Genomic DNA, 21826 nt, shown 5'->3' with positions numbered 1-21826 from the left:
CAGCGTCTATTAGTTTACATTTTGACTGCACAATTGTGAGTTTTTTGTTATGCACAAAAACAACATTGTTTTCTTTTATTTATGGACCATGATTATTTAATAAATGCTGATAATTTATTTTTAAGTAATTTCTTCATGTACATCTACGCTGTATGTAAATAAAAGTGCCCGTGTGACATCTGGGACACAGTGTGACTAAGAACTCTTTTTGTTCTCAACTTATGGCTTTAAAAAAAATATCAAGATATATATCTTATATCGCCATCCAGCTAAAAAATATCGAGATATGAATTTTGGGTCATATCGCCCAGCCCTAGATCACGTCATAGGGAAGTGTTAAGTTGAACGAAAGTAGAATGAACATTTTGTTTATCCACCCCCACCCCCCAAAAAACATCAACCAAAGTTCATACTAGCTCAGTCAAACTGTTAATCCTAGAAATCAACTGTTAAAAAATCTTTTTAACAAAGAGGATCCGAATATTTCTCTTTTCTTCGTACTTAGGTCAGTACGCTTGTGGATGAAATAGGAAATTGCATATTGTTTGGAAATTTCAAAAAAGTTACATTTAGAATCAGTGCATGAGCGCATGCAGACTCTCTATGTGTGCCTTGTGTTGGATTCTGTTTCATGGTGATCCAGCAGAAAAATCAGAGTTCAGACCATGAATTTTACATCACTTAATGATGAGATCTCTCTTGAGACCCAGGCAATTTGCTTTCCTTACCACTGGCTGGCTTCCTTATCGCAGCTTACTTTAGTCATCTTGTGATTTTTATTTATTTATTTTTTAAAAATATTTCTTTTTTTTTTAAATATATATTTATTTTTTCCCCAAACTACTCTGATGCAGCTACTAATGGCAAACTAAGACTCAGCAAATTGGATCAACGCTGGATTTTTATTGTTTTTTTTGTAAAGAAATGCAAATTCTGTCTTATCTGAGGTTTCTTTGTATTCATTTAAAATTCCTTGTATAATTTACCAACACACAAAAATCATCTTGTTTTCTCTTACATTTTTATCCACTCTTATCTCATAGTGTATCTGATGGTGTAGTCTGGCAGTTCTGAAAACCCTCCACATAAAAGGTCTTTGACTAGCTCCACATTGAGGGGTCGGGAGCTATATTGTGCTGCAGTGTGAGTGAGTAAATACTCCATTAGGATTCATTAGAGCCTTCAGTTGGACTCATTGTTCGGGTGCAACGAGCTGCACCAGAGGAGGCCCCTAGCTCTCTCCTGGCATGTGCCGTCCCTCACCCCACTTTGTGCCTGTACACAATGGATGAGCAATCCCTGATCTCTGGCTTGTTCTCCCACTCATATTGCATTTATTCATCAAGTGCTATCGTTGTTGCGAAGTGTCACTGTGATCTTGACCCATTCACTTCCTCTTCCCTTTTCCTGCCCCCCGCCTAACGTGCGATATTATAAAGTGACCGATGACATCCCACTGCAGCTGTTGCTATGGTGATAGGTGACAGCGGGAAGCACCCCCCGCGCCCTCCCATCAAGATGAATGAGCCATAAAAGTAGTAGCAGAGTGCCAAAGGGTGTGCTGACAGGGATTGACTAGTCCGTAGATGGGATGGGGGGGGAAAGTAAAATCACATGAATGTTAATTTGTTGTGTGCGTATATGTGTAGTAATCATCCCAATAGAGAAAAAGTATAGAGAGACCGTGGCACTCTCTCAAACACCTATCCAGTGTCTTCCTGATTGAATCAAGATAAAAGAGAAAATGGAGCAGTGTAATATTTCCTTAATATGAGCTGTCAGTTTTGTCATCTACATACGTTTCTTTCATTGAACAGCTATTGTGCAGCATTGTCAAAAATCTAAGAATACTTGTGTGAAAACTATTTCGATACTTTGATACTTAGACGTAAAAGTGAATCAAAGTCTAAGATAATTACAAGATTTTAGATTTTGCAACTCATTGTGCTTATGCCACACATTACAAAGACCAAATCTGAAACAGAAAAATGCACACACAATAATTTTTCTGTCATGTGAACTGTACTTTCTCCATAGAAATGATCTCTTCTGCTGAACCTACAATTTTGCCTTTCAGTTTTAGGACAATCATCTCCTCAGGGCTTGAATGACAACAAAATATACTGTATCCGTATGCCTATAGCATTTTATCCCACAAAATGCACACCGTTGACTCTCAGATTTGAAAATGCTTCAATCCTTTTCATAAGATTAACCATTCAAGATGAGCATTCATTATTTAACAGGGTGTTGAGCACTTTTTTGCTTTGTTTTGTATTGTTTTTTTTGGGGGGGGGGGGGTGTTTCAATAAATCTCCTATTCGGTGGTTTGTCGTTAACGCAGCTGTTTTTATGGGCTCTGCTTGGGCCTGGGTGACGTAAATTTCACCCAGTGCAAGTCTCTGAGCAAGCATCTAGGTTGATTCATATGCTGAGATTTTACATTACATTACACTAACTATGCATGCGCCCTGCAGGCAAACTTCAGTCAGACTTTGAAGAACTATAACAAGAATAATTTTCTGTCTATAGTGTCTCTATACTCCAGAGTATAATCACCATGTTTGAGTTCTTTATTTAATCTGAATGTTAGTTTTGTGGCACACTTGGAAAAACTGCTTGGAGGCCACAGCATGACCATAATTACTGTGACCGTCTTTAATGAAATTGTGATCTCATTGCCTTTGAAACTGGGTACCAGGTCTGCGACCACTTGCAGTCAGTTGCTATCTTTAAAGTGAGTTTGGTGAATCAAGACTGTAATGAACCCGCAATAGTATGAAGTCAGTCTGCTATCAGTTTGTGATTGAATGAGGTCAAGTTAGCAATTACATGCAGCCTGTTTGTGATAATCTTGCCATTAAGTGTGATTAAATAGCCATCAACATTCACAGAAATGGACATTAACTACTTATATTCAGTGTCTATCCACAACCTCATAGCTCTGAAACAGAAATTTAGATGTTCCCGTGCAAATAGTAATGCCGTTACTACAGCACTTTTTGTAGGAATTGAACCATTTCAATGCAATGTCAAAACAACCACCAACTTTTCCTAGTCACAAGGAGGATGCCATCTAATTTTTACTCTAGCGTGACCGACCTGTTATCAAACCCCTTATCTCATTCAGGACAATATTTATAGTTATGTTAGTTTTCTAAATGTGAATATGTTTGAGCTTAGTGCCCTGCAGTTGTCCCGTCAGCCCTTCTTTGTTTTTCTTCTCTTATATTTTCCCAATTTATCTCTTGATCACAACCAAGATTGTATATATGACTGAAGAAATTCTAACAGGAGCAATGCTGTCATATACTTACATCATCATGCCACCATATAATATGGAAACGTAAGTGTAAAAACGCAGAATGAAAGTGTGTGCTAGCAGTTTGTGAGTAATCATGTGTGGGTAGAGAATATCTTCCTCCATAGGGGCGATCGTGGCTCAAGAGTTGGGAGTTCGCCTTGTAATCGGAAGGTTGCCGGTTCGAGCCCCGGCTTGGACAGTCTCGGTCGTTGTGTCCTTGGGCAAGACACTTCACCCGTTGCCTACTGGTGGTGGTCAGAGGGCCCGGTGGCGCCAGTGTCCGGCAGCCTCGCCTCTGTCAGTGCGCCCCAGGGTGGCTGTGGCTACATTGTAGCTTGCCATCACCAGTGTGTGAATGTGTGTGTGAATGGGTGGATGACAGGTTGTGTAAAGCGCTTTGGGGTCCTTAGGGACTAGAAAGCGCTATACAAAATACAGGCCATCATGGACGGCAGTCCTAAATTATTTCATATCCTGTCAGCAGGCAGTATGTACTGTATGCTGCAGTCATTCATCACAATCCAAGCTCATGCAGTGCGGCAAGACACTGACTGAAAAGCAAGGCAATGTGAAGTTAACTGTGTTTACTTACTAATGATGTGCCAACTTATTTTAAGTTAATGCAGTAACCTTGCCTGCCTGTACTAGATCAACACTCCTTCTGTCCGTGTTTATTGGAAAACAAGATTAAAGCTAGATAAGAGAAGTGAATCTCTTCATTGACTTTGATTTTTATTGGTGACTTTGAAACACTGAAATTCATAACCGCTTCAGTTTGACCAAATCGTTGAGCAGAGTATTTTTAAATCGTTCATAAATCTGTTTTTGAGACCAAAGAAAACTGTTAGTGTCTACTATTTGAAATGCCCACACCAAGAAGGATCAGTATTATCACTTACCATCTATTTTTTTTGTGCTTTTTTTGTGTTGTTTTATCTACTGCTGCTTTGTTTTCGATACAATCAAAATCAAGTCTGTCATCCTTGCCGTACTTGTTTAAAAAGGCAGATGAAAATAAAAGTACTAATATTGAGATTGTGCACGCCTCCCGCCTCTGCCAAAAATTGTTTGTTTCTCATTGTTATTTCGCTGCTGTCTGGAAACTTAATATTCTGTCACTGTTTGCTTTTAATCCCCCCTTTAAACAAACCTGTTCTCTGTCAGCTTAAAAAAAACTAACTCTTGTGATTGGTTAGAAGGAAGGTTGTTAAAAGGACAACACATTCACTGTTAAAAAAAAAAAAAAAAAATCATATAGGCTCTTGGCCTTTTCTGATTTATTTAATATAAATTAACAGTTGTTTTAGTTTTGAGCAGCCCCTTGTTTATTCTTTATTCTTTTAGTGCCAGGAAAATTACTACAAGGGAATAAAATATATAAGGCAAAAGCAGAATTTGTACTATTCTACCAAGCTTGAAAGTCAATATTTGATATGACCATCTCTATTCTTCAACTTCTTCAGCCTGAACTCTCTTAGGCAAGCTTTCTTGTCATTTATTTTAAGATGTCGTCAGGAATAGTTCGCCAGGCTTCTTGAAAGACGTTCAGATCTCTTCTTTGGCTGTTCAAGGAGATCCGACACTTTAGTAATGTTGAGTTTTGTGCTCTGGGAAGGCCAATTGAAGACTGTTGGTGTCCTATTGTTTTTTTGTCTTTTTTTATCCAGGTATGTATGTATTTTAAATTCATTGAATTTGTTTTTTTTCTCCCAGATTCATTTAACTTAACTCAGTATTTTTTTTATAATTTCACAGGTCATTTTAATAACTAAAAAAACGTATCTTTTTTAAACTCTTTTTTACTAACTTCCCTTTTGAAATAAACCCACATGTTACAAAGTGTGTGTGTGTGTGTGTGTGTGTGTGTGTGTGTGTGTGTGTGTGCGCACGTCTGTGTGTGAGCGTGTCTGCCCATTTTCTCACTGAACCTCTCTGATATGCTGAGTATATACAATCTAAAGTGACTTACTTTGCACATAAACTAATTAAAGATAGATAGATAAATAAATGTGTTATTGATTTATGATGTGAAAACTGCATAAGAGATGGAGTTATTTTTTTTTAAGGAGCACAGCACTCATACTAAAGAGTTCTGACAAGGAACGTTTAGGGAGATGCAGCTTAATTTTCAGAAGAGACTATAAATTAAGATGACAAATATTACTGTTTTGGACATGAAGAGTTTGACATTTTGAAAAGTGGACTCATAGTCTTTACAAAGCTGCCAGCAGCAGCTGGGCAGCTTTACATAACACAAAGACCAGAAGCCGGGAGAAAGGCATGATCTGCCTAGCCCTATCAACACTTCTGAGCCTCTTAGCAATGAATTAATTCATTTATATTTTATGGCTCATTTGTTTAATCTTTAGTAAAGTAAAAAGCCTCAGACTAGGTGTTGAATTATTTGGGTTAGGTTTGAGCCAGTTGTCTGACAACCAGTAGAAGCTAAACAGAGTTGAATGTACATTCAAAATGTTCAAGTGGCAAATATTTTTCATATGAGAGTATAGTTTATGGCATGCGTTTCCCTTGGAAATGTGCATTTCAAGATGATCTTCCTACATGCTACTTTGGGTAGTACTGCTCTGCCTGCTTGTTAAAGGTCAACATGGTAACAGCTGGCAGGTAGATTTGATATTCTGAAGACATCTGGATTCTGACAAGTGTCCATTCTGTCAAGAGTTGTTCCCAGTGAGGGGAGGATGGTGAGTGTGTGTACACTCAAAGGATCTCTGAAGTGGAGAGGATCTCTTGTTATTTTAGTGGTGGGCAGAGATTGGCACCATGTTTGGGTTTGTGTCATTTTAACATCACTTCCACTCTTCTTTCAAACCATTTCAGCAACACATAAAAGAGGCACATGTTGTTGGTTTTTCCTTTTATGGACACTGATGCTCCCATTTAAGATGCTTCCTAGATGACTCACCTCAGCACAGTCTTTTCTGGACCTTCTCGCTCTCATCTTACCATCCTTAGCCAGGATACATTCTGGTCTTACATTTCTATGGTTACAGTGAAGAGTTGTGATTATTCCTCAATGATGGAAGCATTTCTAATAATATATTGGGGCACTGGAAACATCACATGTCAATCACTGTCCATACCTGGTCAGAGGGCCCGGTGGCGCCAGTGTCCGGCAGCCTCGCCTCTGTCAGTGCGCCCCAGGGTGGCTGTGGCTACAATGTAGCTTGCCATCACCAGTGTGTGAATGTGTGTGTGAATGGGTGGATGACTGGATGTGTAAAGCGCTTTTGGGTCCTTGGGGACTAGTAAAGCGCTATACAAATACAGGCCATTTACCATACCTGTCAGTTGGTCCGCTGGTTCATCTGAGTACTTGATCTTTTAAGAAATTGCACATATTGGTCACTAAGGGAGACATGCATTAAGCCCTCTTTACTTGCTATTGCTGGTCCTTGTTTCCTCCTTATTTTCATAACTCCTATATATGACAATTTGTATCATGCTAGCGAATGGCTATGTTTAGCTACTGGTCTCTTTTTTTATTACATGGAATACGATCAGTCATTGATTGGCTTCTCCAAAACCTGGACCTTAGCATTACTTAACCAGTGTGGGATCATCTTGAAAGAGAACGAAACAAAAAGCAGCCAAAAATCCAAAGAAGCGCTTTGAATGTCCTTCAAGAAACCTGGAGAGCTATTCTTGAAAATGACAACAAAGCTTGCCTAAGAGAGTTCAGGCTGTGCTGAAGACTAAAGGCGGTCATAAAAAATATTCAATCTTGTTAGAATTCTTCAAATTCTGTTTTTGCCGCATGCAGTGTACAGTATTTCCCAGTGTTTTTGAGAAAATCGTTGCTCCAAATTTTTCTAATTTTCCTAGCAAAAATATAAAGAAACGTAGGGTGTATCAAGACTTTTACCCAGCAGTGTTTCTATTAAATATAAAGAATAAAAAACAAAGTCAAACACCTGTCTGTGTTTGTAAAGATATAAACTTCAGTGAATGACAGCACTCATGCGCTTTAATAGTGAATGTATTAATAGGGAAATGAAATGACCTGGTTTGGGTGCAGCAGGAGGGGAGGGGCTGTTTGTGGGAGAAAACCTGGTCACCGGCAGGTTATGAGTCAAAAACAAACCAAGATAAACGGAGTGAACTTTAAGCATACTCCACGTGTTACACTTTATACCTTTGTACTGCTTAACACCTCTCGTATAGTTTTGGGGGTGAAAGGGTGTTTTAGGTGACACAACAGTGAGTAGTCGTGGGTGTGTATCATCGCTGTGTGTTCTGTGGTTTTACCCAGCTGTCCCTCTTTTTTGTGTTAGTTTGACAGGAGGAGATGTGAGCCTTAGCAGCTCTCAGTGCAGCCTTAATGCCATTAGCATGGTTGAGTGGGCAGACAAAGTGCTGAGGTGTGTTATGCAGGCTATGCATGATGAAAAGAACAAGACAGCGGGACGTCAGTGAAACAGATGAGGCAACATGGCTATTGGCAATGTCAAAACATTACTTGTGTCCTATTTTTCTGCATTTTCTATTACTTGAGACTAGAGCTGGGCGATATGAGATTTTTTCATATCACGATATGTTTTTTTCATTTCAGGCGATAACGATATCTATCACGATATAAGCCAAATAACTATATTTGTAAGATTTAAATGTGCCGTTGCTCACAAGTAAAATGTGAAATAATCAGCAGCTTGTTTTGATTTAAATATTTATTTCCTATAATAAGTTCAACAGGGTAGATGTACTTAAGGAACATGAGACTTTTTCAGATAAATAAAGGCAAATATTGCAAACTACACAAAAGGCAGCCGCTAAAGCGTTTAAGTTTCAAAATAGAACAAACAAAACAGACTAAATTGTCAATTCCACTTAGAAACAAAATATTAATTGTAAAAATAAATCTTAGTTTGTGTTACAGAAGAACAGACAAAACTGACTAACTTTTGTCAATATCAAATAAACTGAGAACTAAAAGGAAATTCTCAATCTCTCCTTGTTGTATAGCTTAGCTTTTCAAACAGTTTTAACAGTTACTTTAGTCTGACAAAAGCCGAATGACGAATTAGCGCTTCCAGTCAGAGACTGAGGCTACGTCCACACGTGCACGGGTATTTTTGAAAACGGAGATTTTCCGTTTTCGTTTTAAAAAATAATCCCGTCCACACATAAAGGCAGAAATGAAGGAAAACGCTGCTATGAACATGCCAAAGCAGCAGGTGGCGCTAGATTCCTAACCGTACCGAAATGTTGGCCAATCAGAAGTCTAGAAGCCTCGGTGGGAAAAAGTAAACAAAGCTGGGGCATAGAAGCAGAACCGAGTCGTATGTGTGGACGGACAGTAACTGTGTGTATATGTAAGCATTTAAACACTGCAGAGAGTAGAATTAACAGTATTGTAGAAATTCTTTTCACCGAAACAATAACGTGGCGCACAGTGTGACACATGCACCAGTTTATTGTATTTCCAGATTTGCTTTCGGCACAATTTACAGTGCACGCTACTCTGTTTTTTGTCAGACTTGAAATAGCCGAAATACCTTCACACTACGGAACTTCTATGGCTCTTCCGTTCGACAATCTCTCCGGCATTGGAACCATCATCTGTTTTCTCTTCGGTCACGCTCGGTTGATTTTTCTAGTCGGCACACTCATTTCCTCCATTACCCGCTGGCTGCTTCCCAAACAAACACACGTGCGGCTTGGCACTTGTGCTGTACGTAACAAGTCACGCGACGTGACGCTGCGGCTGTGATTGGTTCGGCTCTGCGCTACTTAGTTTGGATTGGCTAAACTATTATATTTTTTATTTTATTTTAAGAGGACAAGAGCGGAGAGGTCTATCGCGATAGCTTAATTTCTCTATCGAGTAAAAGTTATATCGCGATACATATCGTTATCGTTCTATCGCCCAGCTCTACTTGAGACCCTTTTCCACAGTTATTTCCATTTCTATACGTGTCCTTTTTCATATTCACCCTGCAGCCCATCTCTCTCGTTCTCTCAGTCGGGGTGTGAGTGAAGACTGCGTTTTCTGTACCTCTTATATTTGAAGGTGTAATAAATAGCAAAAGTAGATTTATGACAAGAATTGATTCACTGAAGTTTTGTATTCTTTCTTTTTTCTGCCCCCCCTTCCTCTATCAGGTAGCAGTTTCTCAGCAGAAGGATGCCGCTGGTGAAGCGCACCATCGAGCCCAGGCACCTGTGCCACACGGTGCTGCCAAGAAACATCAAGAACGAGCTGGAATGTGTGACTAACATCTCCTTGGCCAACGTCATCCGCCAGCTCAGCAGCCTCAGTCAGTAACCTGAGGACACTCGTGTACAGACACATGTGTTCTTTCATAATTTAAACAGACACGGCACACTATACATACACAGACTTGCTTCCTTTAAGTATAATAACTTTTATGAAATTTGTTTATATTGGCAGTGAGGTTGTTCCATAGTTAAAGACTGAGATATTTGCACTGTACACAATTCTAGTTTAAGTAGTATGTGCTCTAAAAATCTACCAACATGCCTGAGTGTAAATCATCTCATTCATAGTATATTTTGGTCGCCATAGTTTGTGATGAATTCATTCGTGCTGGGAAATTTGAGAAAACATTTTGCATATTGCAGCATATGTTTATGACTCACAGGCCATGGCATGAATCCACTTCATTTTATAGAAGCTAAAAAATTAATTCAGTGCATGAAATAAATGGTGGGTGATAATGTAAAATCACTGCCTACATTTAGTAGGGCAGAAACTGGGATGTACGCTGATGTATAAGTGAACCTGGCTGAAATGTATTAGCATAAAGAAAATGTTGGCAGAAAGTAATAGTTTTATCATTCTGGCTTAATCTACACCATTTTTTCTTTCTTTCTTTTTTTTTTTTTTTTAATTAAATTTTATTATCACACATCAATGCTTACGTCTCTTTCAAAGCAGTCAGGCAGCACCTTTATGTCCCTAATGGCTTTCCACCTCACCAGTGAGCCAGTGTTTCCCCTACTATCATTAACTGCACAGCTCAGGCAAAGGAAAGACGTCTGTCTGTCTGTCTGTCTGTCAGAAAAACTATGCAAAAGCTATGGTGCCAAATTCCATGAAAACTGGTAAAGCAGTTGAACAGAGACAAAGAGGGAATCCACTGAATTTTGGAGAAGATTTGCACATTTTTCTTTAAAATTGCAAAACAATCCATTGCCTTCAGTGGAAAATAGAGAATGGGCAAGAAAGATGATTTAAGTGAAAGGTGGTGTTGCTTTTGGTGCCAGATGGGCTGGTGCGAGCGTTTCAGAAACTGCAATTTTCCCACACAAACATCTCTAGGGTTTACGGAGAATGGTCCAAAAAAGAGAAATTAGCCAATGAGCGTCTGTTATCTGACTGTCAGAGGACAGTGACTGTTTTAAGCCAAAGGGAAAGAAACAGTACCTCAAATACCCACTCATTATAGCCACGGTATGCAGAAGACACACTCCAAGAAACTGAGTGTCATTTAAACACCACAGCCTATCTGAGTATTGTTGCTGATATTCTAATGGTTGTTTCCAGCAGCCGTGTCACAAAGTTTAAATCATCTCATCTGGTTTCTTAAGTGCAACAGGAAGTTCGCTTTACATAAAAATTACCTCCACAGCCACCAGTTGAATACCTTTCGGCTCTTAATATCTTTAAAATAAATATATTTAATCAAGCTACTCAGTCCATTTCAGTACTTATTTTCATCTCTGTTTTTCAATTCTGTGTGTGCCTAGGTAAATATGCAGAGGACCTGTTTGGAGAGCTCTTCAATGAAGCACACTCCTTTTCTTTCCGGGTCAACTCCCTGCAGGAGCGCGTGGACCGCCTCTCCATCAGTGTCACACAGCTGGACCCCAAAGAAGAGGAACGTGAGTGTTGTATCCACACGAGCCGTTTCACACACCACATCCCATTCTTTTTGAATTTCTGGTTTTGTCTCTCTTACTTTGATTTGTGTGTCTGTAAGACAGCTCTGTGTATGTGTAAATGTGCCTGTTGGATGATTAAACTGAATCTCCTCCGCTAATATTAAACACAAATTTTCCAACCCTCCCGGTGGTGAAAACCCAGGCCAGTAATAAAAAAAAGTTTCTTTACCCAATAAAGTTTTTATGTGAGGAGAAATCCAGTGGTTAGACTGTAGCTTCTGTTAGCAGTAACAAAAATGGAATGTGATCATCTGTGGGACTGTCAGGTAATCTAGGTTATCCTGAGAAAGGGTAGGCAGGATGACACAATAGGGTATCTAGTGGGGAATGCATTGCAAACTAAAAGGGGAGAGAATCATAGCAGTATAATACCATGCTCCAAGGCGCCATATCGATTTCCTGTGGGCCAGCGGTGTGTTTACGGCTTTGCACAATGCTACTGTAACTGCTGCCTTGTCACTGACAGAGACGGTAAAATGCTCACTCAGTTGTACTCACTTATAACTTTTCTGTGAATGCAACCAGAGACTTTTTTTTTTTTTTGTTAAACAAGGCAATGAATTGTTTCGTTTTTTGTGCAGAATTATAGGTTTTTATTTTAAACACAGATAGACGGTAGACTGCACATTCCAATCTTCACTTTGGTCTCTTTCTTTTCCCACTCGTGCAATGATACCTTGACATTAACCAAATCACTTTAAACTCTTCTTCTTTTTTTTAATCAACACCATTTTCACCTTTTCCCTTCATCATCTCCTCACAGCTGTTCCCCATCCTGTCTGCACCCTTTATCCTGAGCATGTCCGCATATAATATCTGTGCTGAATGGATAATTGCAAGTGATCTAATTGTAGAAGCCTGTTGTTCAGGTCTTTGCTGGGAAGTGAGATGTTTTTGTGTGCAGAGGTTGGAGGGGAAACACGTGTGGGCTAACACGCACTCCTCAAAAGGTTCACTGTCTTAGCCTGCAGAGTATGAACTATAAATATTTATTATTTTAGAGACACATCTATGGATTTACTTTGGGAAATACCCAAGCAAAAACTAAGTCAATCTTTGTATCATTTAAGTAAAAGATTACTAGCTCCTGTTCATGTGATGTTACTGTGATTGAGTTGATAAATATGTGATTATGATTTTGTCTTTATTCGCTGTGTGCATGTGGTCCATGGTCTTATCTCCCCTCACATACAAGCCTGACTTATCCCCTTTTAGCTCAAAGTATTGGCTTGAGAGACAATGGATAAGAATCAGCTCAGTTGCAGTTTAAGTGTGTGGTGGTGGTGGTGGTGGGGGAGAGCTGGAGGGGTGGAGAGTAAGAAAAATGGAAGGATAGAGGGATGGGTGCATAATACAGGACACTGCAGCAAAAACCAGTGGTGTGTAAAAGGACTGTACCGCAGAATTTTCTGGGCCAGGTTGAAATGGCCTCCTCTGCAGGTTACAGAGATTTCCCACTCAGTTCAGCTCCTCGGTATTCATTTGTTACCAAGAGAAAGTTGTCTTTGAATCAAAAAGCCCACACTTACTGTTCTCTCGTAATATGTTAATAACTGATTAGTGAAATCAAGTTATAAACGGCAAACTAAGCGAGTATGCTATGACTGCACAGGAGATGAACAGAAAGATGATCAGTTGTGCGAAGATTTTAGGGTTTTTGTAAACACGACCCTGCATTTACCACCTCCCTTTCCTCTTTCTTTACCCATTCATGGTCAAACACACACCACAGTTCAACTGTATGCTTTTAGAGTAAGCACATAGCTTGCTTTGTAATATGGCGAGTGTGTGTTTTCGCCTTGTGGTTGCCATGAGAAGGAGGTGTGAAGGAGAGGAGAATGAGTGCACAAAGGGATTGGACCATAAATCAGGACAGTGAAGGAATAAAGATAGGGTGGAGGATGGGGCACAGGCAAGGTAGAGGAGTGCACTTATATTTTACAGATGCTGTCCACAAAACCACAACAAGTTTCTGTGAGACAATTTAAAACCTTTTATGAGCTATTAGCAATTGGTGCTACTGAATTTAGTGCACACATACTGTAATTTGTGATTAAGTTATCATCATGTTCAGTGCTAATACTTTTAATTTGCCAGGCATAATCAGTGTTGCAGTAATTATTACAGGATTTGTAAATATGTGAAATATTGAGTTTTTCATATTAAAGTTTTCAGATCTTGAATTGTTTGTGATGGTTCTCAGGCACCCGGGTCAGGGTAGTCTATAGTGATGGTAGTCTAAATAATGAACCATCAAAGAGTCTAAGTTCTTAGACTCTTGATTTGAGGTTTAAACAATAAAAAAAGTGTATGTTTAAAAAATAAAAAAAGTAAATCTCACATTAGCTTTACCAGAGGGGTCATGGTTAGCAATGATGCAGGGAAACACCATAAAAGTGTACTGTGGTAGGCATAACATATCATAATAAGCACTTCTGCCAACTCTGCCAATATACATAATCTGCACCTGACAGAAAGAGAATGACTGCTTTATGAAATAAATGGTGGGTGATAATGACTGCTCCCTGTTACCTTAATGGTGTTATAGCTGTACTTAAAATAAGATGAGATATTTGGAATTTGTTAGATTAGCACCTTTCACTGAATCATAATTGGTATTTTTACACCCAAGGGCTAAATTTAAACCTTTTGCGCACCGAGGATGGCAAGTGTTGGTTTAATAATACCTGTGACGAGCAGACACATCCTATTGTTTCTGTGTATATGTACATACGGAGCTTGTATGGGTCTAAATGAGCTTTGCCGCTTAAAGACATACAGTATAAATCGTAAGGAAAAGGGGTGAAGGAAAGTAGGGGACTTGAAAGAAGTTCAGCTGAAGGTCGCAGAGAAATGTGGGATGAAGGAATGGCCATAGTGATGTATGCAGTGCCACTGCTGGTGCAGTGGTTAAGGTCAAAGAGTTTTATATCACATGAATTTATATACAGTATGTTAAGTCTCACACACACGCGCACACACACACACCCATAGCTTGCCCACATCCTGCAGGCTTTTCAAAGGGTACTCTGCCCTTTAGACCTCAGTTGCCACTCGCCTTTTCGTCTCTGTCTGCATTGCCCCCTGCACCCCTCTGTCTTTGTTGTCCTCCTCACTCTCATCTCTCTGATTGATCTCTGCTCTTCCTCCATCTTGCGTGGATGCTATTTGTGTGCTGTCAGGCTCTCTTCCCCCTATCACTGTAGCCAGCCAAACTAATGACCTGTATCCCCTATTTAATGGCCCCGTTATATCATTGCACTGGCTGCGGGCCATTATGGAAGGCCACAAAGCCACCCCAACTCCCTGTGCACTTTTCTTTATGTGGTGTCTTATTCCATTTCTCGCTTCCCCTATTAGTACTTCTCATCTGTTTACTTGTGTACCTATTTTATACATGGTTTATATTTCCTCTATCACCAGTTTTCTTTTCTAACATGATTTTTTTTGATCGTTTTGTATTTGCTTTTCTCTCTTTTACTTCAGTTTTTTTCAGTTGCTTGATAACCTTCCCTGACTCCTCTCACTTTTCTTGTTCTTGCCTTTGATCTTTCCTCATATTTTTATCGTTTTATCTTTTACAAAGTACTACATGTGTACAGAGTATATAAAGGTAGAGCATTTAAAAAAAAAAAAAGGCTAAATTGTTTTCTCCCAAGCTCCGATTTGTTGTTGTTGTTTTTTTGTCTCCATTTCCCATTGTGACTGGAAAGACCGAGATAGTAAGAGGAAGCATCTGTTTAAATGTGTTTAGTGTATCAAGTGGTCAGATCTATAGTATACACATCCCTGAGAATCGCAGGGAAAATAATGTTCAGATTGAGGTTTTTTTTTTTTCTCATTTATGTCCTCTTCTTTTGTTATGTATACATATTTATGTATCCCCCATGGTGGCACTTCTTGGCTCACAACAAGAAGGTTCTGGGTCTAATCCACCCTAGCTAGGACCTTTCGGTGTGGAGTTTGCATGTTCTCTTGGTGCTTGTGTGGTGCTCTCTATGTCTACTCTAGGTCAAATAGTTGAACAGCACTTTGTTTGAAAGCGCTTTATAAATAAAGTTATTATTATTACTCTAGGTTCGTCCCAAAGTTGAAAGATGTGCTTGCTTGGTGAATTGGTGAACCTAAATGTGAATGTGCTGTTGTTTGTCTCTCTTTGTTAACCCTGCGATGGGGGTGTATCCCGCCTCTCATCCACGACAGTTACGATGGTCTCATTGTGACCCTGAATTGGATAAGCGGATGGATGAATGGTTCTGTGAAGGAATGGATGATTTGAATAAAAGCCCTGGTAAAAGCTTACAGGAAAGCAAAAGTGCAGCCCTCAGCAGCTGAAAAGTGAGGGCTGATACACCCGGGGGGAAAAAACAAAATAGAAAACAAGTAATAATGCAATAAAAATGGACATAATTACATGTATAATTTAATTATTAATTTTAATATAACATTATAGACATTTTTCTATAATTCTGTCAGTGTTTATGTTTTGTGTTGTTTTTGTGTTGAAAGTACTGTATTATGAAATGTTTTTATTTGCCAGGCATTCAATTTCTTACACTAGATGGTTTTTCTGGTCTGCCTCACCATTTATGTAGAAACCAGTGGGACATGGTCATGTGACAAAGTTTTTCTTCAGGCAGACTCAGACAATTATGCAGATGCTAAAAGAGCATTTGCACACCCAAAAGCATTATGAGTGATGACTAGCAAGCAGCCGTGATGAAAGCCTACTGAAGTCAACCCCAAACTGATAAGGTGACTTCAACAGTTTATACTTTCTTCTTAGTACACACTAGTTGACAGTGCAGTTGTGAATACTAACACGATGTCCCAGTACGAATTTCAGATGGTTGGCATGCACTTCGTGTGTCTTTTATTTGTTCTTCTTCTGCAACAGTCTGTCTCACTGCAGTACAAGACTCACTCTGTTTACTCTAAAACTGTGCATAACACTTGTAATTTATGAGGGTTTTCTATGCACATGGAAGAACTTCTAGATAAATTTGACTAAAGGACAAAATGAAAGACAGAGGACAAACAATAAACAAGCTTAGGCGGAGAGACGGAGCAAAAACCGAATCAGGGAAAGGAAAGAGTGTGAAGAACTGCGCAGAAGGGGAAATATAGGGCAACATTTGCATTGAAGTACAACAGCAGCGGGAGACGTGCCTGCATACTAAAAGACACTTTGGCCTGTGACTTTTCTTATCTAGTATTGCTGCGCATAGGACTGCATGTCTATGAGATAGGGGGATGAAATGAAGAAAGAGGGAAAACATAATTTTCGTGAAACTAGGAGGGGAGCTGAAGGGAGGGGTATGTGAACGACAAGAACTTCCTCACCTCTCTTTAGTTGAAGTGTTTTAGACAGATGCTATCTGTTTAAGAGAAGGATATGAGGGATAGAGATAAACTTTCCAGCACTGGCTTGCTGATAAGAAGCTTCACATCCTGAGATCAGAGTCTGCTGCACCTGGTGTTGCTTGACCTAACACACACATACACGTATACACACACTCTACTTATGCCTCTGCAAGGACCCCATATCCCAATTCCTACACGGACCCTAAAACCAAATCTTAACCCTCAAACAGTTCTTTCAAGGTTTGAGAGCATTTTGGCCACTCATCAATTGAGAGAGACACACACACACACACACACACACACACACACACACACACACACACACACTCTCGCTATATCTCTCACTAATTTACTTTCATTCTCCTATACATACACTCACATTTTTCACATTAACTAAATGTCTTCGTTAAATGGGTCTAATTGGTAGTTCAGCTGAATAAATGACATTTTGTAATTAGGATGTAAATGCTCATGTTAAGAGATCCATCTGAGCACGCGTGTTTGTGTGCCTTGTGTTTCTCTGCCCGCATTGATTAGTGTAGTAATCTGCACTGAAGCTCTAGTATTGCTTTGTGGAGGTTTATAGCACCTCACGCTGCATCAAATGAGTCCTGGCACAGACTTGTGCGCTGCCTCTCACTTATTTGTCGCTTTTGCACCTACTTGTCACACCATCTGACAGCCTCATGCACTTCCCTTAATTCACAGGGGCAGCAGGGCACAGTGCTCTTGCTCAGCATACAACAATACCAAATTGGCACTCACCCTTTGACCACTGCTTGTACCTGGCCCTCACAGGCTGTTATGTGGCTATAAGAGTCCTTTCTGTGGGGTTTTTCTGTACATTTGCAAGCGGGGAGTGGGAGTACTGGCATCAGCTCATGGTGCACTTTCCTGACTTTCAGCCTAACCTTCCTGTGGAACAGGGGTAGTACAAAAAAGAAATGCCCTACAGGGATCACTAAAGTATAAAATAATAAAATATCACTTTAATGTTCATAACCCTTCCCACGTCTGTATCCCTTACCTTCTCCCTTTTCAGCTAGAGAAAAATGCACTTTAATTTCTTAGATCTCAACATTACTCCTACAATTATCCCTGGCTCTTCTCTGATCACTGTGGGCAGTCAAATTGTCATGCCACTGTAGCTCTGACTTTGATTTTTTTTTTTGCCCTTATCATCCCTGGTGTGTCTGATCTTGGAGCGACTGAAGTATATTATTACACCCCCGGCACAAGCGCAAGTTAAAATCTTAAAGGATTAATCTCTCTTTCAGCATGGGTTCTTATTTTTCGAGCTCTGGAGATATGCGGAGGCTGATGACTGCAGCATCGCTACAAACAAGTTAATACTAGCAGGCAGGCAACAATATTATATACACGAAAAAGCCCCACAAGTTAGACATACTCATATTTCTTTTTTTGAAGTTAACCGTTACGTCTGTAAATCATAAACATCCATTACATACTGACTTCCTGCTCTGACTCATGCTACTGCAGTTGTGTTCAGTGTTGTGTTCATTAAATTGCTTTTTTCAGCTGATCATCAAGTCTAACGTTGCTACATTGTTCCTAGATTTCAGTAGCAAGTACATGCCCATGTTTGGTCTGTGATTTTTAGTCTGTTCTTAGGTGGTTGCTAGGCAAGTTGATGGCATCATGCTATACCATGCATAATTCAAGTTTTATGGATAGAAATGCGATGTTATTGTTGTTATTTATTCCCACTTTCATGCCAGGAAAAAATGAGGAAATACAAAATACAACCTCAGCTCTTCATTGTCACCACAAAATTGATGTAAGAACACCCAAACTTTGAATTCAGAGACTAATCTCATCAGCCAATGCCTGGCTAACACGATGTTCTACTGATACATAGGTATTTAAATCAGCGGAATCATCGTATTTGGTGTAGTACTTTATCATAAAGATGAGAAACTATTGTCAAAACTATGAACAAGGTTGTAATAAACCAAAATCATTATTTAAAAGTTTAATCAGGTTGCATAGACAAACACTAAATACATATAGAGTGCACTTTTAAATGCAAGCCAACAGGTCAGTGGGAATGTGTAAGGTACATGAGTTAATTTATATGGATAAACTTTAAAGCTACTTGTATTAGACATATAAGACAAAAATGACAGTTAAGTTGATCATGAGCTCTGGGATCCCCCCACCCAGGTGCTCCAAATGCTATGTGTATATGCATGCAGGTACACAGCACATTTTAAAATGCATGTAGTTTTTCCATAAATCTTGTAGCAGGAAGCCACAGAAGACAGATCAACCCCCTCAGTGTCACCTTGTAGCCTTTTCTGTTTAACTTGGGACAAAATGCTGTGTGCAGTATGTTTTATTTTCCCTCCTGTGTGTGTGTATCCAATATAAATGGCTGTTAAAGCTTTTCCCTTGTGCTGTCTTTGAAGCTTAATCCACCCTCTGGCTCTGCTCAGGTTACTGTGCTTCTCTGGGTCCCGGGCTTCTGTGGGATATTTTCTGTTTTTCTTATTAAAATCCTACTTGATGTGTTTATGTATCTTCTCTCTCCGTCTCTTTCTCTTTAATACGGCCCCCTCCTTCTCTTTCGCTGCACATTCCCATGTTAGTTTTAGGTCTTTTCTCTCTTCAAATTTCCTCTCTTTTCACCATTTGTTTGCCAGTATTTCTTACGAATGGTTCTTTCATGTCAGCTGCTGCTCTTTGTTTTACTGTTGGTACATCTTTTCTCCGTCTCTGTCTGTCCCCTGTTGCCATTATACCGGCTCTGGTGTGTCCAAGTCGTTTTATTATCTCCCTCTTGCATTCTATGGCCTCCTATCTCCCTTGCAGAGTGTTACTCACGAAAGCTCAGCTCCCTCATGGTGTTTGTTCATAAAGATACTTCAGTGCCTCAGGTGGCTGGTATGTCACAACACTGACAGTCTGTGGAAGTCATTATCCAGCTGCATTGCTGCAATGTAGAGGACTGAATTGTGTTAGTAGACCCTTACTGGGCTTTATCTCATTTTGCTGAGGCAATGGTTAAATGACTGTAAGTGATTTCCTTGCAGTGTTTTTTAGATTGTACGTTCGTTCTGTCATGTTTGTTGGTCTGCCGTGCCATGACTTTTTTTTTTTTTTTTTTCTTTTTCTTTTCCTGAGCTTCTTCTGGGCACCATTAAAGTACATCCATTTGTCACTTATGTATAATTCAGATCTAGTTGCAACGTTCTAGATCTCTTTCCAAGACTTTCTGTTTACCAGATTGAGGGTTAGCATTGGTGTGTGTGTGTGTGTGTGTGTGTGTGTGTGTGTGTGTGTGTGTGTGTGTGTGTGTGTGTGTGTGTGTGTTTTTCTTCTGTTATTTTTTTTTTTTTATTGCCCTCTGAAAATGTCAGTTATTCCCGGATGAAAGAAGGGCAATCATTTCTACGGTTTCTGAGAGACGACCTTAGCTTCGCCTAGCCTAGCTTATCTTGTTCATCATGTTGTTGTTTACTTTAAGGGACTTGAAGACGACCAGTTAGGACAGCAATGTAGCGTTAGCCTGAGGGAGGACGCTTAGTGGTTTATAATAGGTTTAGTCTGCTGTAATGTTGATTGTGACTGTTTGATTGATGATGTCAGATTGATGATGATAATGAGGAGACGGAACCAGATGCTAATTATTGTGTTCATCAATGACATGAGAGAGACAAAGAGCCTGTTGGTTGGGATGTGTGTGTGTGTTTTCTGAACATTGTTAGGCAGGTACAGTCAAACAGCAGTAAGCGTTGGTCTTAAAATGCTGTCTCTCCTTCTACCTTCATAGAGGTAGCAAACATACATGTGGCAGATGCTTCACAAAGAACCTGCTTTCTTCCCCTCTCTTCTCTTTTCTCCATCTGTCCCTCCTTTCCCAGTGTCTCTTCAGGACATCACCATGAGGAAGGCCTTCAGGAGTTCTACTGTTCAGGACCAGCAGCTGTTTGATCGCACGTCTCTGCCTGTCCCACTGCAGGAGACGTACCACACCTGCGAGCAGCCCCCACCGCTCAACATCCTCACACCCTACAGGTCTGAATCCAGCCAGTTTCACTGACTCTGGGATCCTTTTTGCAAACCATTGTAACTGGTTCTATTGTATTGGGGTTTTTACTTCTCAACCATGAAAGACTGATGGGGTAATGGGATGTTGTCATCATCCCACCAAGTGGGCAAGCGGGTAGTGCATGGCTATTCAACTACGAAGTTAGTTTGGCCAGATTTTCAAATTTATCTGGGCCAGGTATTTTTTTTTTTTTTTTTTTTTTTGAAGCCAGTAAGCAGCAGATCATGATCAATTTCAAACCCACACAACTGTACTGGAAAAACAAGTAATTTTTTTTTATTCCTTTTCCCCTGTAAATCTGGTGACCTCTCACAAATGCACACCAAAAGGTCCATTTAAAAAAAAAAAGGGAGCTATAACTAAACTATTTTTGCACATTTGAAATAATAATAATAATAACAAAAAACATTTTGATAATTCCCTTTCAAATTAAAATAAATATTTCGCTGACCACTCACTTTTCCTGCCATGGATGGAGCCCCATCCGTCACAAGTATACAGACACGCTTCATATCCAGACCATTTTCCTCAAAAAGAGCTTAAATCTTCTCAAACATTATTTCGCCAGCTGTGTGTCCCTCTAACGGTAGTAAGCCGAGCAATTTCCCATCCAAAAAACGGACATATACGCACAACTGTGCATTATCAGTTTTCTTCAGGTCATTTAACAGCATTTCATACTCGTCTGACGCCAGAACTTCAACTCTACGAATATTTGAACTGTCCTACAGGGGTACGTTTTTAATAGCAGATGTCACACTTACTTTAATTTTTTCATCACTTTTCACCGCATCCACCACGGCCAGCATGCAGTATTTCACTGTTTCAGAATCTGTGAAAGGCCTTTTCTTCTTCGCCAAGAAGCAAACACGAAGGAAAGATGCTGCAGCTCTCTCTTGGGCTGTACAGGACCCTCACCATGGTAGTACAACTCCGGTTGTAAGATTATTAAACTCGGTAAAATGAATAAGTATTTGTCAGTCCAGGCAGGGTTAAACCGACAGTTTTCATTGTCAATTTTGCGCTTTTGGAGTGAGAAAGACATGCTGTTGTCGCATCATATATTACGATGATTGTTTAATATGTTTACATCACGGTGCATTGTGGGTTAAATATTGCTAGGCTACTAGGAGTGTTGCATTCACAGTCTACACTACGCT

At 39.8% G+C, this 21826-nt stretch overlaps 1 protein-coding gene across 1 annotated transcript in view; it reads left to right on the top strand.

Moving 5' to 3' along the window:
* Positions 1-21826, top strand: part of wasf1 (WASP family member 1) — a 65214-nt gene that overhangs the window by 24382 nt on the left and 19006 nt on the right. Inside the window, exons 2-4 of the mRNA XM_085371933.1 lie at positions 9428-9582; positions 11036-11170; positions 20479-20632. Coding sequence (XP_085228059.1) covers positions 9450-9582; positions 11036-11170; positions 20479-20632 — 422 coding nt within the window. The 5' untranslated portion in view covers positions 9428-9449. The remainder of the gene's footprint in view (positions 1-9427; positions 9583-11035; positions 11171-20478; positions 20633-21826) is intronic.

Source organism: Diplotaxodon limnothrissa, linkage group LG15, assembly GCF_057381915.1.
Source record: "Diplotaxodon limnothrissa isolate DT_005_m linkage group LG15, D_limnothrissa_male_GT1.1, whole genome shotgun sequence".
Classification (NCBI taxonomy): domain Eukaryota; kingdom Metazoa; phylum Chordata; class Actinopteri; order Cichliformes; family Cichlidae; genus Diplotaxodon; species Diplotaxodon limnothrissa.
Note: the sequence above shows the minus strand (reverse complement) of the source record. Positions and strands in the feature narration are given on the sequence as shown.